At 42.6% G+C, this 14339-nt stretch overlaps 1 protein-coding gene across 7 annotated transcripts in view; it reads right to left on the bottom strand.

The window, feature by feature from the left end:
• Csnk1a1 (casein kinase 1 alpha 1) overlaps positions 1–11408 on the bottom strand; it is a 37956-nt gene extending 26548 nt beyond the window's left edge. For all 7 annotated transcript variants that reach the window (XM_028890112.2, XM_028890114.2, XM_037197164.1 and 4 more), the window contains exons 1-2: positions 10961–11408; positions 10198–10304 (exon numbers count right to left, since the gene is read on the bottom strand). In XM_028890112.2, the coding sequence (XP_028745945.1) occupies positions 10198–10304; positions 10961–11083 (230 nt within the window). In that variant the 5' untranslated portion in view covers positions 11084–11408. The remainder of the gene's footprint in view (positions 1–10197; positions 10305–10960) is intronic.
• Positions 11409–14339: the final 2931 nt, after the last annotated feature.

Raw genomic sequence — 14339 nt, 5'->3', positions numbered from 1 at the left:
TAAAGCAGTCTCGCTGGGTATTTAAGTAAGTCCAGGTTATCCTTGAATTTGTGATCCACCAGCCTAGCCTGGGGTTACAAGTAGGCACCACCATGCCAGGCACTTCCCCCACTTCTTGCAGTACTAGGGATTGAATCCAAGGCCTTGTTCCTGTCACATAAGTATTTGACTATACACCCCTGTGAGATCCGACCTCTAGTTCTCACCATTCCCTCCTAGCTCTGTATATCCAAACCCTGGTCCTTCTGCAAGTGTGGCCAAGTGTTTTATCCAGTGAGCCATCTCCTCAACCCTGAACTGAGCCTACCTATCACGATGTGGTGGGGTAATTATGAGATGACCATGGAAAAGAACTCGGAAAGCACAAAAAGCACACACCCAACAACTATACAATGCTAACAACCATGACAATAGCATCCTTTCCCCACCTCACTCTTTCTGAGAGACATGGTCTCTGATATGTACCCCCGCAACTAGTATGGAACTTGCTTTGTAGTCCAGGATGGCCTCAAACTAGCAGCAATCCTGCGTTCTGTCTCAGAAGTGCTGAGGTTATAGGCATGTATCATCATATCTGCTTGACAATACCATTTTCCACAACAGCCACAAGCACTTAGCAAAATTCTGTACTTTCCAGCAACCGAATGCTAGAACCTCAACAGAGTTCTCAAAGTGTGGCCATCAGGTCTTAGCAGAAATTATTTGGATGTCCTTATTAAAAATTAGAATTGGGACCCATTCCAGAATTGATTAAACACATACGAGCAGAAGGTGTAGCCACCTGTTGTGGATATTACTCTGCATAAATAAAATGCTGGCTGGCCAGTAGCCAGGCAGGAAGTATAGGCGGGACAAAGAGAGAATTCTGGGAAGTGAAAGGCTGAGACAGGGAGACAAGGCCAGCTGCCGCCGCCACCATGACAAGCAACATGTAAAGATGCCAGTGAGCCACATGGCAAGGTATAGATTTATAGAAATGGGTTAATTTAAGATATAAGAACTAGCCGGGCGTTGGTGGCACACGCCTTTAATCCCAGCACTCGGGAGGCAGAGCCAGGCGGATCTCTGTGAGTTCGAGGCCAGCCTGGTCTCCAAAGCAAGTTCCAGGAAAGGCGCAAAGCTACACAGAGAAACCCTGTCTCAAAAAAACAAAAAAACAAACAAAAAAGATATAAGAACTAGATAACAAGAAACCTGCTGTGGCCATACAGTTTGTAAATAACATAAGCGTCTGTGTGTTTATTTTATAAGTGGGCTGTGGGACTGCCGGGACTTGGAGGGACCTGGAGAAAAAACCTCCAGCTACAGCCACCTGCATTTTTAACAAACTCTGTAGCTAATTCTTAAAAAAAATTATTTATAGTATGCGTATAAGTGTTTTGCCTGCATGTATGTGCACCACAAGCATGCTTGCAGAGTTCAGAAGAGGATGTCCGATCTCCTAGAACAAGTTACTGACAATTGTGAGCCACCATGTGGGTGCTGGGAATTGAACACTGGTCCTCTGTAAGAGCAATAAATGCTCTTGATCTCTCTCGCCAGCCCATGTAGTCAAGTATTATACATGGTTAAGGTCTGAGAAACGCTTACTCCACACTGGATTCAAACAACCTCAATCAATAGTCTGTCCCTTGAATCTGACTGTGCTTGCTAGTTTTTTGTCAACTTTACATAACCCAGAGTCATGTCAAAGAAGAAACCTCATTCTATAAAATACCTCCACTAGATTGGCTTGTGGGAAAGCCTGGGGCAGTTTCTTAATGTAAGCAGGCCCAGCTGGTACCACCCCTGGGCTGGTGGTCCTGTATGCTATAAAGCACTCTGAGCAAGCTAGTAAGCAACCAGCATTCCTCCATGGCTTCTGCATCAGCTTCTGCCTCCAAGTTCCTACTCTGAGACTTCTCTCAGTTGTGCTATGGAACTGTAAGCTAAAATAAACCCTTTCCTCTCAAAGGGTTTATTGCTAGTGGTGTTTTATCAAAGAAACAGAACCCCTAACTAATTCAGACACTGACCAATGAAAGCAGCTGAGGGCTTCCAGGTACACTTCGCAGCTTATTCTTACACATTATCCTCTTGAAGTTAAGAAAACATTCACATCCTTGTATGTTCAATCTCAGTTTGAGATTTAGACACTGTTCTCCTAATTTTCAAAGGAAGACAAACTTACTGATTTGTCATGTCTGGCTCATGACAAATGCTTAAATTTCAAAAACAAAATTTTGAAGTGTGTCTATTTTAAACTCACTGGTACACAGTAGGCACTCATACAGGGAAAAGCTTTTTATTATCTATAACTTACTACAGATATGCTATGTAAATTTGCTTATAAGCTTAAGTATGTTAAGTTAACCAAGACAGTTTCAGTCACTAGAGACTTTATGTGAAGAATAGCAGCTAATATTCATCAAACTGAAACACTGATTTTACCAAGTGGAACCTGGTACTAGGAATAATTTAAATCCAGTGTCAACAGCCCCCATACAAAAACAATCCAATCAATAAATACAAAAAGTCCTTAAAACAAACAAACAAACAAAAGACAGAAAAAGGAAGCCAGGCGTGGTAGCAGACACTAGGTGAGTCCAAGGTCAGTCTAGTCTACACAGCAAGACCCTTGTCTCAAAAAACAGATAAATGTGGAGGACAGAAAAAAGGAGAGGTATTCATTTAAAAACATGCACTCCACTCCAAGTTCTTCCTACATTTTTAACAAGTACAATGTATAAGACATTTCTAATATAACTATTCCCAAGTTTTTCAATTTCAGATAAGGGCTGGCAGGATAAAAATGTCTTAGAAGTTCTCTTGTAAACTTCTTCCCTGTACATTTAAATACAACACAAACACAGGAACAATTTACACTACCCATACTTTACTGTAGACATTTTCTTAAAAAATAAAATAAAAAAAAAAAAAAATAGCCAAGTGGTAATGGCGCATGCCTTTAATCCCAGCACTTAGGAGACAAGAGAGGTAGGTGGATCTCTGTGAGTTTGAGGCCAGCCTAGTCTACATACAGAGTGACTTCCAGGACAGCCAGGCTACACAGAGAAACTCTGTCTCCAAAAACTACAATCAAAAAGCACACACTCGGCCGGGCGGTGGTGGCGCACGCCTTTAATCCCAGCACTCGGGAGGCAGAGGCAGGCGGATCTCTGTGAGTTCGAGGCCAGCCTGGGCTACCAAGTGAGCTCCAGGAAAGGCGCAAAGCTACACAGAGAAACCCTGTCTGGAAAAATCAAAAAAAAAAAAAAAAAAAAAAAAAAAAAAAAAGCACACACTACACAAACACCCAGAGCAACACCCCTTCTTGGTACTGACCTAGAAAATGAAAATGACAGATAAAGTAATAAACCTTGTGATTAAGTTAAAGAACTTTTAATTTTTTTTTAAAGACAAAGTATCACTATGTGGCCCAGGTTGGCCCGGAGTTGTTCTGAATTCTGGGATTACACGTGCATCTACCACACCTGGTTCTAGAACATTAAATTTCAATGATACAGTGTTTTTTTTTCTAACAATATTCAAAGCAAAAAGTGCACAGCTATATTTCCCTTCGTAAATCAGCAGTCAGCCTTAGTCCAGTCTTAGTTTCACACAAGTATTAGAACTGGAGACCATTTCAATTAGAAACTCAGGAACTTAACTGTACATGCAGCAAATACTTCTAAAATGCACCGAGTACACATTTCTACAGCCGGATTAAAAAAAAGTAAACACACATAAAATGAAGCCAGAGTAAGTGCCTCCTTTATACCTGCACACTGTGCTAAGAACCTGTCAGCAAGACCTACTTCTTTCTCTCAAAGCATTGTAGGAACCCACACAAAACAGTGTTATGGGGTTTCTCTATGTAGCTGTCTGTTCGGGAACTGGCTCTGTAGATCAGGCTAACCTCAAACCCAGAGATCCACCTGCCACAGACTCCCAGGTGCTGGGATTAAAGGAATGAGCCACTATGAGAGTCTTACTGAGATATAGGTCCAGGAAAAATGGAGATAAATTAGCTGAGCAGAGAGGCAATAGTTATCAAAACTCTAGATAGTCTATGTAGTATGATTGTTCCTGTATTTTGACACCAGAATCAACCTAGGCCTTAAATATCTACATTATATATATATATACCAGGTGTAATTTTTATATGAACCTCCCAACTTACAGGATTAAAAGAGATAATTAATACATAATGCCTGGATAGTATTCGATCTCATTCTTCATTATGTTTATGTGTGTAGCAAGTGCTGGTAACCACAGAGGGGTTGCATTCCCTGGAGCCACCAAACACAGGTGCTGGGAATAGAATTCAGATCTTTCACAAAAGTAGTGCTCACTCTTAGCTACTGAGCATTTACCTCGCCACTCCTTTATTTGAGAGCCTTCATGTAGCTCAGGTTGTCCTTGAACTTCCTGCCTCTACCTTCCAATTGTTGAAATTACAAGCATGTGCTAACACTACCATGCCTCTTTTCCCCATAAAAGGAAAAAGAATATGCAAACACTGAAGCCAACCAACTATTCCCTTATTTCAACAGTGCCTATCAATGCTAGAAATAAAAGGCAATTATACCTCAAAACAAATCTCTGTACTGTATACATCAGAGGTGGGAAGTAGTATCCTTCATCATAATCCTGTCAACTTATATAAAGCATTTAAACACTGTTAAGACCTATTTGGAAGCCATGCTAAGTCTTGCCAACCTGGACTACATGAAATTCTGTCTCAAAAACAAGAAAAAACAATTTGGTCTAACAAAAATCTTTTCTCTGAAAAGCAGATAACATTAAAAATTGTGGAATTCTAGGTTCAAATACAGTTTGGCTTTTGTCTTTTCCATTTTTATTTAGTGTCTAACACTCTCCAACCAATCCTTTTTGTATGGCACTTTCAAAGTCCTTATTAAAACAGCCACAACAAAAATTTTATAAACAGAAATCTAGAATTGGTTGCATGCCTTTAATCCCAGCACTTGGGAGGCAGAGGCAAGTTGGAGCCAGTGTGGTCTACAAAGCAAGTTCCAGGGCAGCTAGGGCTACACAGAGAAACCTTATCTTGAAAACAAAAACAACAGCCACAATACATTTCCATTTCCAGTCACTAAGACTAGAGAATGGCAATGTTCTAGGTCTTCGATGGAAGAAAAGGAGTCAAAGCTATCAACTACCACTGAGTAGTCAAGGGGTAGTCATCACAACTACATTAAATAGTGTCAGTAACTTCTCCAGGGTACCCATCAACCAGAAGTCTTTGTTATTACTTTGTTTTGAACACCCTTCATCAAATTTAGAAGAAATGACACACAACTATAAAAAACATTGTCACAAATAGATTGTAGTTTATAAAAGATAAGCAATATGTATACATAATTCTTGTATCTCAGTAAGGGCACACATCTGTCAAAACTAACCCAACCACACATTAGCATTTGTACATTTCACTAAGTTTAAATTATACCTAAGATCATAAAAATTCCATTAAACCACATATCAGTTCACACTAGTTAACACTGGTCACTTAAACTATTAGGAGCCACTGAGGTTGCACTATAAACAAAAACAGTAACCAGAGCACATCACTTTAAATACACATTTCATTCACTGGAAGGTATGAAAAAGATACTCATGTAATCTACTTAATAACCCAATTTTAAAGATTCAATTAATCCCAGCACCCAGGAGTTAGAAAGATGTTTGAATTTAAGACCAGCCTAGCCTACAACTTCCAAGTCAGACAGTTACATGGTGAGACCCTGTCTCAAAAAGATTCAATTTTTTATATTTGCAACAAATTCTAGAAATCTGTTTATAATTTTTTTTTTTTTTTTCTCTTCAGACAGGTCTTGCTATGTTTCCTGGGCTGGCCTCAGATAATGTTCCAAGTGCTCGGATTGCTGGTATGAGCCACCAAGCCTAGCTATATTGTTCTTTGGAACACTGGCACTTAATTAAATTTAGAGTATCTCGAATGTGAAGCATGTGTGGTTTTTTGTTAAATTAATGTGTGTGGATGGAGACAAGAGAACTGTGGATAGTGAACGAAGTTAACTAAGTATGGCTTTCTCAGTTATCAAACAGAAGGTGTGGCATGTATGAGCAGGCATGATATGACCTTGACATCAAGGTGATAATGGCTTTCAGGAGAACTAGAGCCAGAAGACTAGTTAACTCTTCTGGGACTCAAGGTTTTACTCATATGAGTCAATGTTCTTCATGCATCTTGCAGATTTTGTTCAGCTCAAAAACACCATCTATTATCCCATAAGTGAACAACAGAAAGCACTTTCCAGTACACTGTGAATTTAGTCACACTTTGAAAAAAGTCACTTCAACAGTTATTTTCCTGTTTAACCTTATTCACAATTATATGTGTGTGTATATATATATACTTAATAGCAAAAGATTAAGACAGAAATTGTTTAAACTGCCTTTAGCAGTACAAAGGATTAACTAATGTTTTGTAAATATTTTCTAAAATATCTGACATCCAAATGCAGAGGGGCAGGAAGGTGTGGTTAAAACAGAGGCAAGAACTCTTTCCCCATATCCCCAACTACCTTTTTATACACAATTTTCCTATAAAAGTATATTCTACCACTATACAACTTTCTAAATAGTTAATCTAAAAGTTGCCAGAAGCAGATGCATGTGTAAGTTTTGTGAGGTACTTTCATAAAATAATATTTAAAGGTAAGACTTAGACACAGCACCAAAGGGGGGGGGGAGCTTTGCAACTATCATCTGGAAACGGTCTTAAAATCCAAATCAGAAAGGTCTGAGATTAACTAAGCAAAAGACTTTAAATAGGGAATCCTGTTCACATGGTAAGTTCTGCACATAAAAAGCAGGTGGCAACGAGTTCTTTCCCCAGCAGAATAAATTTCCCAAACATTTCTTCTTGGGGAAAACCAAAGTGTATGTCCATGTGAATGTGTGTCGTGTGAGTGCAAATGTCTAAATAGAAGAGGGCATCAGATTCCCTGGAGCTGGAGTTAGAGGCAGTTGTGAAAAACCCCTGGGGGGGTGCTGGGAACTGAACTCAGATCCATCTCTCTAGCCCTCCCAAACATTTCTATTCAGCACTCTCCCACCCCCGACAAAACTAAAACCATTAGTTACTAACATTCTTTTTGAATTGTACAGATGGGCAGCTGATGAGCCTCCCAGAAATTAAGACTCTAGCTCACCAAGTGCTCAAGCATTCAATTCTGATTGTTCCACTTAAGAGCTCGTCTTGTTTAACCAAAACTGTTTTTCCTTTACAGAGTTAATTCAATTTCTGCCATGTAGAAAAGGAATGTAAAGATGGTTATTCTAGGTGAGCTTCCAGATGTCCTGCAAGCCAAAAGGATTTAGTTTCTTATACCATAAACTGGATGTCATACTTCACTCTTGAGGTTATATTTATTTCCTTTCTTTTCTTTTTTTTTTTTGGTTTTTCGAGACAAACCTGTCCTGGATCTCACTCTGTAGATCCGCCTGGCTCTGCCTCCCGAGTGCTGGGATTAAAGGCGTATGCCGCCGCCGCCGCCGCCGCCGACACCACCACCACCACCACCACCACCCCAGCCTAGATTTCTTTCTATGTGGCTGTAAGTCCTTCAAACTACACAGGAAGAGGGAAGCCAACCACCCATGTAGGCCAAGTAATTTTGAGTCTCTCTACCAGAGCAGAGTATCTTAAAGCCAATCTTATAAACAGACTGTATGTGTGCGTAAAAAATTAAGTATGAAAGGATGTGTATGATAGGTAAAAATTTTAAATTATTATTGACTAATGGATAAAACAGATGGTTCTAGTTACATAAAGCTAGCCAGCCAACTTGCCTGAACATTTTCCAAGTAAATATTTACTAGATATATACTATGTATAAGTGACATAGAAATACTGAATATACAAAAGAATGGGAAAAAGCTGCCACCAAACTAAGAGAATATTTTTGTGAATATTTATCTTTTGGTGCAAAAAACTATCATTTCATACTTCCCTTTAAAACCAACAAACTGGTCAGTCATGGTGGCCAGCACTAGAGGGAAGACAGAAGAATCTCTGAGTCTGAGTCTCAAGAAAAAGGAAAAACAAAACAAAAAACAACCAACACACTGATCTGTTTTTATGGTCCTGTCCCTACCATTGCTTAACAACCTTACACTTTCCCCACCCCTACCTAATTACCACACTCTGCCTTAGGAACCACTCCCAGAAGCCACTCTATTCTTGGATGCCCTCCCCAACCAGTCCACCAAGCTTGCTTCCTGAAATCTCATCTCCTTTCCCAGGAAGCCTTAATTTAAAAGCCAGGTTAATTTATTTAGCCCCACCCACAGAAAGCTTACAAGGGCAGTAACTCTCTCTGCATTCACCATTTTATAATAGGTACCTACTGGTCTGCTCACATGTTAACTCATCCATCTGCTTATTTAGTATACTACTCATTGCCCTTAATGATCTGTATCTGCAAGGTCCTTAAGCTACCAGACTAAAGAACACACTAGCATTGAAAATGCAATGATTAATGTTTTTTTGAAATTTATAAATTTCCCAACACAGGGCAATCTTAAAAGGATGACAATATGTGAAACGGGCCAAACAGAAAAGGCCCGCCCGATACAGGCTGATTGTACTCGAAGGAAACCAGTAAAAACAAAGCAGCAGAAGCCAAGGACCTTATTTCCTCCATGATAGTGTATTTCAGGGACAAAAAAAAAAAAAAAAAAAAAAAAAAAAAAAAAACTCAAAAACTCAAACCTCCTCCAATTTCACTTTATTCACTTGGCCATATAAATCTGGAATTTTCTTTGAAAGAGCTCATTTACAAATGACCAGCAGAGTATTTATCACCCCCAGCATCTGTATGAAAAATGTTTATCATTTTTTAAATGTAGTAGTATTATTTAGATTGAAGGTAATTCATTACTCATTTCAGGACTTAGAAAAAAGCAGCTGGGTGTGGTGTACTCCTTTATTCCCAGCATTTGGGAAGAGGCAGGCAGATCTCTACGAGGTCAAGGCCCAGGCTGGTCTACATAACATCACCCAGTCGAGGCAGAAAAGGAGACAAGAGAGGAATGGAAAAGGAGAGAACACACTATGCAGCAATCCGTTTCGTTCTCAACTATGATTCTTTTTTTTTTTTTTTAAAACAGTGAGGTTTAAAGCTATAGTTTAGTTTTTACAAAGGTTAATTTCAAAAGTAAAACTAATGTTTCTTTCAATAAAATCAAATATTTGAAACAGCAATTTTTGTCCTGATTCTTTCTATTTACCATTCATCCTCCTCTCCGATGAAATTTCCCTTAAATGTTACCGACAAAATAACTCAACAGGTTGAAGCTACTTATCAAACTGCTGGTAAGTGAAGCTTTCTTTATAAAGCTGACCAGCTCATTTCAACAGTTGGTGCTGTTCACAACTGCCTTTGCCATTGCCCGTAAAGTTTGTAGGAACTGAAACATGTCAAACATTACCATTCACAAAAGCAAAAAGCAATGAACATACTGGGCAGGGATAAGGATTCTAGATCAGCAAAACCTAACAAGTTATGTCGCATCTGCTGCAGGGATCACATACTGTCATGCCATCTCCTTCCCAGAATCTCATGGCCTTATGGGACTCAATTCTTGGCTTTCCAAGGGTTAATCCATTTAAGGCTGCTAAAGGGAAATCAAGGAAACTTATTATGTGAATCCAAGCGGAGAAAAAGGCAGGAATATGGGGGTTGAGTCACGTCGTTCCGCCATTTTCTAAGCGGAGGAGGAAGACATGTTGGAACAAAAACACAACAAAAGAGCAGCCATTTCCCAAACCAGCTCGGATAGCAACCCCAACAGACTAAACTCGGTCACATCCGCACCTTCCCAACCACTTCAGTGGACAAACGTACGAACAGAACATCAAAAGTGTCGCGGTAAAGATAGCAAGATCCCTTCCGCGTAGGGATCAAAGATGACCTGCATAGTTAACTGCAAACGAAAGCCCCGGGAAACGGGAAGACTGACAGAAACTAAATGCAGCAGTACAACAAAACCGAATTTCAACTAAGTTGGCGAACTAAAATTTATCCAGCGATTACGGCTAATTGTGGAACCTGGGGGACTCGGTACCAAAGCCGACTCAGCCGGTCCCATTCCCAGCCTCATCCCCTTTCACGACTGATTTCGCAACTCCCACTGTGACCGACGGTGCTCAAGGGTTCTTACCGTATGTGAGGGATGCCAACCCCACCTTGAAGAATCTTATACAGTTTGCTCTCGTACAGCAACTGGGGATGCCTGGCCTTCTGGGATTCTAGCTTCACTGCCACTTCCTGCAGAGGAAAGGGGATGATGGCATCAACATCCCTATGGATTCAAACTCACTTGGGAAATGAGAAGAGACATTAGCAATGCTTGCTGCTAGTCGCCGCCACAAGGACGTGAAAGGATGAGGCGAAAGCCTCTGTAATTACAAAAACAAGCCAACTAGCCTCAAAGGCTTTTTCGGGTGGCAATGGCGAACCCTCCGTGTCCTCTAAATCTAAAGCGAATGAAAGGATTCATCCAGAAAACAGGCAACCTTGGGACGTAAGGCGAGATTTTTTTTTTTAATTTAAAGAAACTGTTCTAATTGGAACAAGAACCCCAAACTAAATTGAAGAAATACAGAGAACACCATGGCGATCACACGCCTTCGCCCTTCTCCTCATCTGAAACAACGGTTTAAAAAAAAAAAAGAGAGAGATTCTGAACAAGCCGGGAAACCTCAGAGTTTACCCAGCCTTTCTATCGGGTTTTTCCTTTTTAGGGAAATAGTGGGGGAGGTTGCTAAGCCAGGAGAGCTGGCTCGCTCTAGGCTCCCCAGTGCGTGCGTGCGTGCGTGCAGTGGGAAGAGGCTTGGAGTACTTAGGGGGGTTGGGGTGGGGGAAAAAAAAAAAAAAGCCCAGCGTTAACGTCCCCCCCCCGCCGCCCCGAAGCGGGCGATTACCTCGCCATTGGTGATGTTGATCGCCAGATAAATGTCCCCGAAGGAGCCCGACCCGATCTTCCGCACCAGTTTGTATTTCCCTCCGACGATAAATTCGGCCTTAGAGCCGCTGCTGCTCGCCATCCTGGGACGCGAAGATGGAGGCGGGGGCCGAGCCCCGGCACCTCTGGGAAGAGGATGGAGGCCTCCGGGGCTGTTCCCCCCGGCAGAACGGCGGGGCGCGGCGGCCGGCCACCGGAAAGCGAGGCTTGGTGGGCGTTACGGGGCGCCGGGCCGGCTGCGAGGCACGGGATCGCCGCCGCTCGCTGGAGGGGCCAGGCCGCCGTTCGTTCGTGAAGGGTGGTCGCGGCTGCCGAAGCTCGGCCAGTGGCTCCGGGGGCGGCCGCCGCTGTCTCGCGTCCGCCGGCGACGTTGCGAGGGGCTGGGAAAGGGGCGCGGGGAGTTAGGGCGGCGCGACCGCTGCCACCACTGCCGCCGGCTCCGGCCCGGAGGGACCCCGTCACTCCGCCGACGCCGCCATCTTGTTACTCCGGCTCCAGCCAACACAAAATGCCCCCAGTCCCGGGGAGCCGCTTCTTCACGGCGCAGGGCACGCTGGGAAAGGGAGCTCGGGCGCTCTCTCGGTAGGGTGGGCTGCGAGCCGGAGGGCGGAACCGGATCCGCCAGAGGCGCCGCCCACACGCGGCCGAGCGTCACCCCGTCGCCGCCCCGCGGCGCCTGCGCACTGCCGTGCCTGCGGACCGCGCAGGCGTGCTGCGGCCTGGCCTCTTTCCCCCGCCCCGCCCCGCCCGCTCCCCCCCCCCCACGCCGGGGCTCACTTCCACTTCCGGCCATCTGCGGGTCCGCGCTTGCTACCTGCGAAGTCAGTGCAGGCCCCGAGGCTTGTGCCGGGCTGTGCGTTAGGGAGTCACCTCCTTTTTTTTTTTTTTTTTTTTTTTTTTAATCCCAATGTGGCCAGTGGAAGCGTCTGGTCTCCTTGGGAGTGGAGCTTTGACCTCTATTCCGCGTTTGAGGCGGTTTCTAACCTTTGATCCGTCGTCAAGTCCCTCTCCGGGGCCGTCCTTTTCCCAGCCCAGTTTCTGCTTGGAAAGAGAAAAAGCCGAGCTAGGCGAACTGGGTTCAAGAAGTGGCTCAGGTTTCAGTAGGGCCTAGTCGACTACTAGTCATTAGAGTTCGGGCTCCCTGTAATGTTGCTAACCACCCCACCCCACCCCCATTTTTTTAAGGGCTCGGAAAGAACCTGGAATTGGTCTCACCCCAATGTCTGTTTGTGGCACTATGAATACACTTGATCTGAAAGGAACAAGTCAAATAGATGCTTCATAATTTTACTGACATAATGAAGAGAAAAAAGAAAAAAAAAAAAAAAACTAAGCTGAGCGGTGGTGGCGCACGCCTTAAATCCAAGCACTTGGGTGGCAAAGGCAGGTGAATCTGAGTTCGAGGCCAACCTGGTTGGTCTACAGAGCTCGTTCCAGGACAGTCAGAGTTACACAAGAAGAAACCCTGTCTCGAAAAACCAACAAACAAACCAAAAATAACTTGATAACAATAAGAAAGCTGCTCATAGTCAACGTTGTTATACCCATCCCCAAAGAAACAGTCACGTTTGAGTCATGTTGAAAAGTACAGTATTGATATAAATGGTATAAATAACTATCATAAAATAAAATTGAGAGTGTTTAAAACTTAAGAAGGTAATTTTAAAGTAAAAACCGATAATAAAAAAAAAAAAATCAGGACTTGACCTTATTTTCAGTTACACTATTTGACCAAAAACTGAGTGTGAAATTAAGGTTTACAAAGGCTCTGTTGGGTGCTGTGAAAGATGAATATAGCGTAGGTTGTAAAAATTTTAAGTCAACCCTAAAATGAACTCATCAAAATGGAAAAAAAAATGTGTTTTTTTTTTTTATTTTGTGTGTGCGTGTGTGCCTGCATGTGTCTATGTGCACCACGTACATGGATGCCAGAGAGAACTGGATCACCTGAACTGGAGTCACTCGTGCTTGACAGCTACCTGATGTGGCGGACAAAACTGACCTCCAGGTCCTCTGCAAGGGTAGTGAGTGCTCTAAACCACTGAGCCATCACCGCTCCAGACCAAGGAAAAATGAAAAAAAAAAAAAAAGTTTTTAAAAAAAATGGGAAAAAAAGTTTTAAATGCTACCTTGAAAGCTGGTACAGTAGTTCACAGAATCTATCTAGGGTTTAACAAGGAGTTCTTAAGGATAAGCCAAACTAGGGTTGGCTGAAGCATCCATGAGAGTTTTGAAGAAAGGAATCTTAGTGGAGATGTACAGATGCTCTCAGTTGGTGTGGTAGGGAGACTAAGTCACTGATTTTCAAGGGTATGGGTATGGACAGGTACAAGTCCAGCAAAGTCCATAAACTTACGGAAGAGCAGTACAGTGTGTTTCATTTCCTAATCTAATTTCACGTTGTACTTTATTGAAATTCTTATCTTCCTACATTTGTGTCCTCAGAATACATTTTTATAAAATGATGTTGATGCTGGAGAGGTGGCTGGAGCTCTTGCAGCTCCTTTAGTGGACCCAGGTTCAGTTCCCAGCATCCAGATGGTGGCTCACAATGGTCCATATCTCCAGTTCCAGAGGATCAGATGCCCTCTGGTGTCACCCATAGGGTACACAGATAAATGTACAGTCAAAACTCCCATGCACATAAAGTAAAAGTAAATTAAAACAATGGTGCAGATGGCACTGTTTTGTTTTTTTAAATCTTTATTTGGAGAGGTTTAAAAAAATGTCAACGTGGGCCAGGCAGTGGTGGCGCACGCCTTTAATCCCAGCACTCGGGAGTCAGAGGCAGGCAGATCTCTGTGAGTTCGAGGCCAGCCTGGTCTCCAAAGCGAGTTCCAGGAATAGGCACAAAGCTACACAGAGAAACCCTGTCTTGAAAAAACAAACAAACAAACAAACAAACAAAAAAAGTTAACTTATATATCTAACCTTTTCCAAAATGAAATTGCCCATCCCCTCCCCACACACACAAAACTCACTTCTGGACCTCCTAGTCTCAATGACTTTTAGAAATGCTTCTGAGGCGCTATGGTTTTTACACAGACCCATGTAAAATAAAGTCTATATATGCAATTTGGTATGTGTTACTTGTTTCCAGAAAATTACAGTCACTATTCTAGTACTGACTAGGTACTAAATATTGTAAAATAAGTGAGTGGCCATGACCTTTGCAGCTGTGATTTCTATTGTGTCTAACGATTTTAAGAAGGGCCAATTTGGTGGGTTTTGTTTCGTTTTGGTTTGCTTTTCCAAGACAAAGTTTCTCTGTGTAGTCCTGGCTGTCCTGGAACTCACTCTGTAGACCAGCTGGGTCTCAAACTCAGAGTTTCACCTGC

This window comes from Peromyscus leucopus, chromosome 19 (assembly GCF_004664715.2).
Source record: "Peromyscus leucopus breed LL Stock chromosome 19, UCI_PerLeu_2.1, whole genome shotgun sequence".
Classification (NCBI taxonomy): Eukaryota; Metazoa; Chordata; class Mammalia; order Rodentia; family Cricetidae; genus Peromyscus; species Peromyscus leucopus.
Note: the sequence above shows the minus strand (reverse complement) of the source record. Positions and strands in the feature narration are given on the sequence as shown.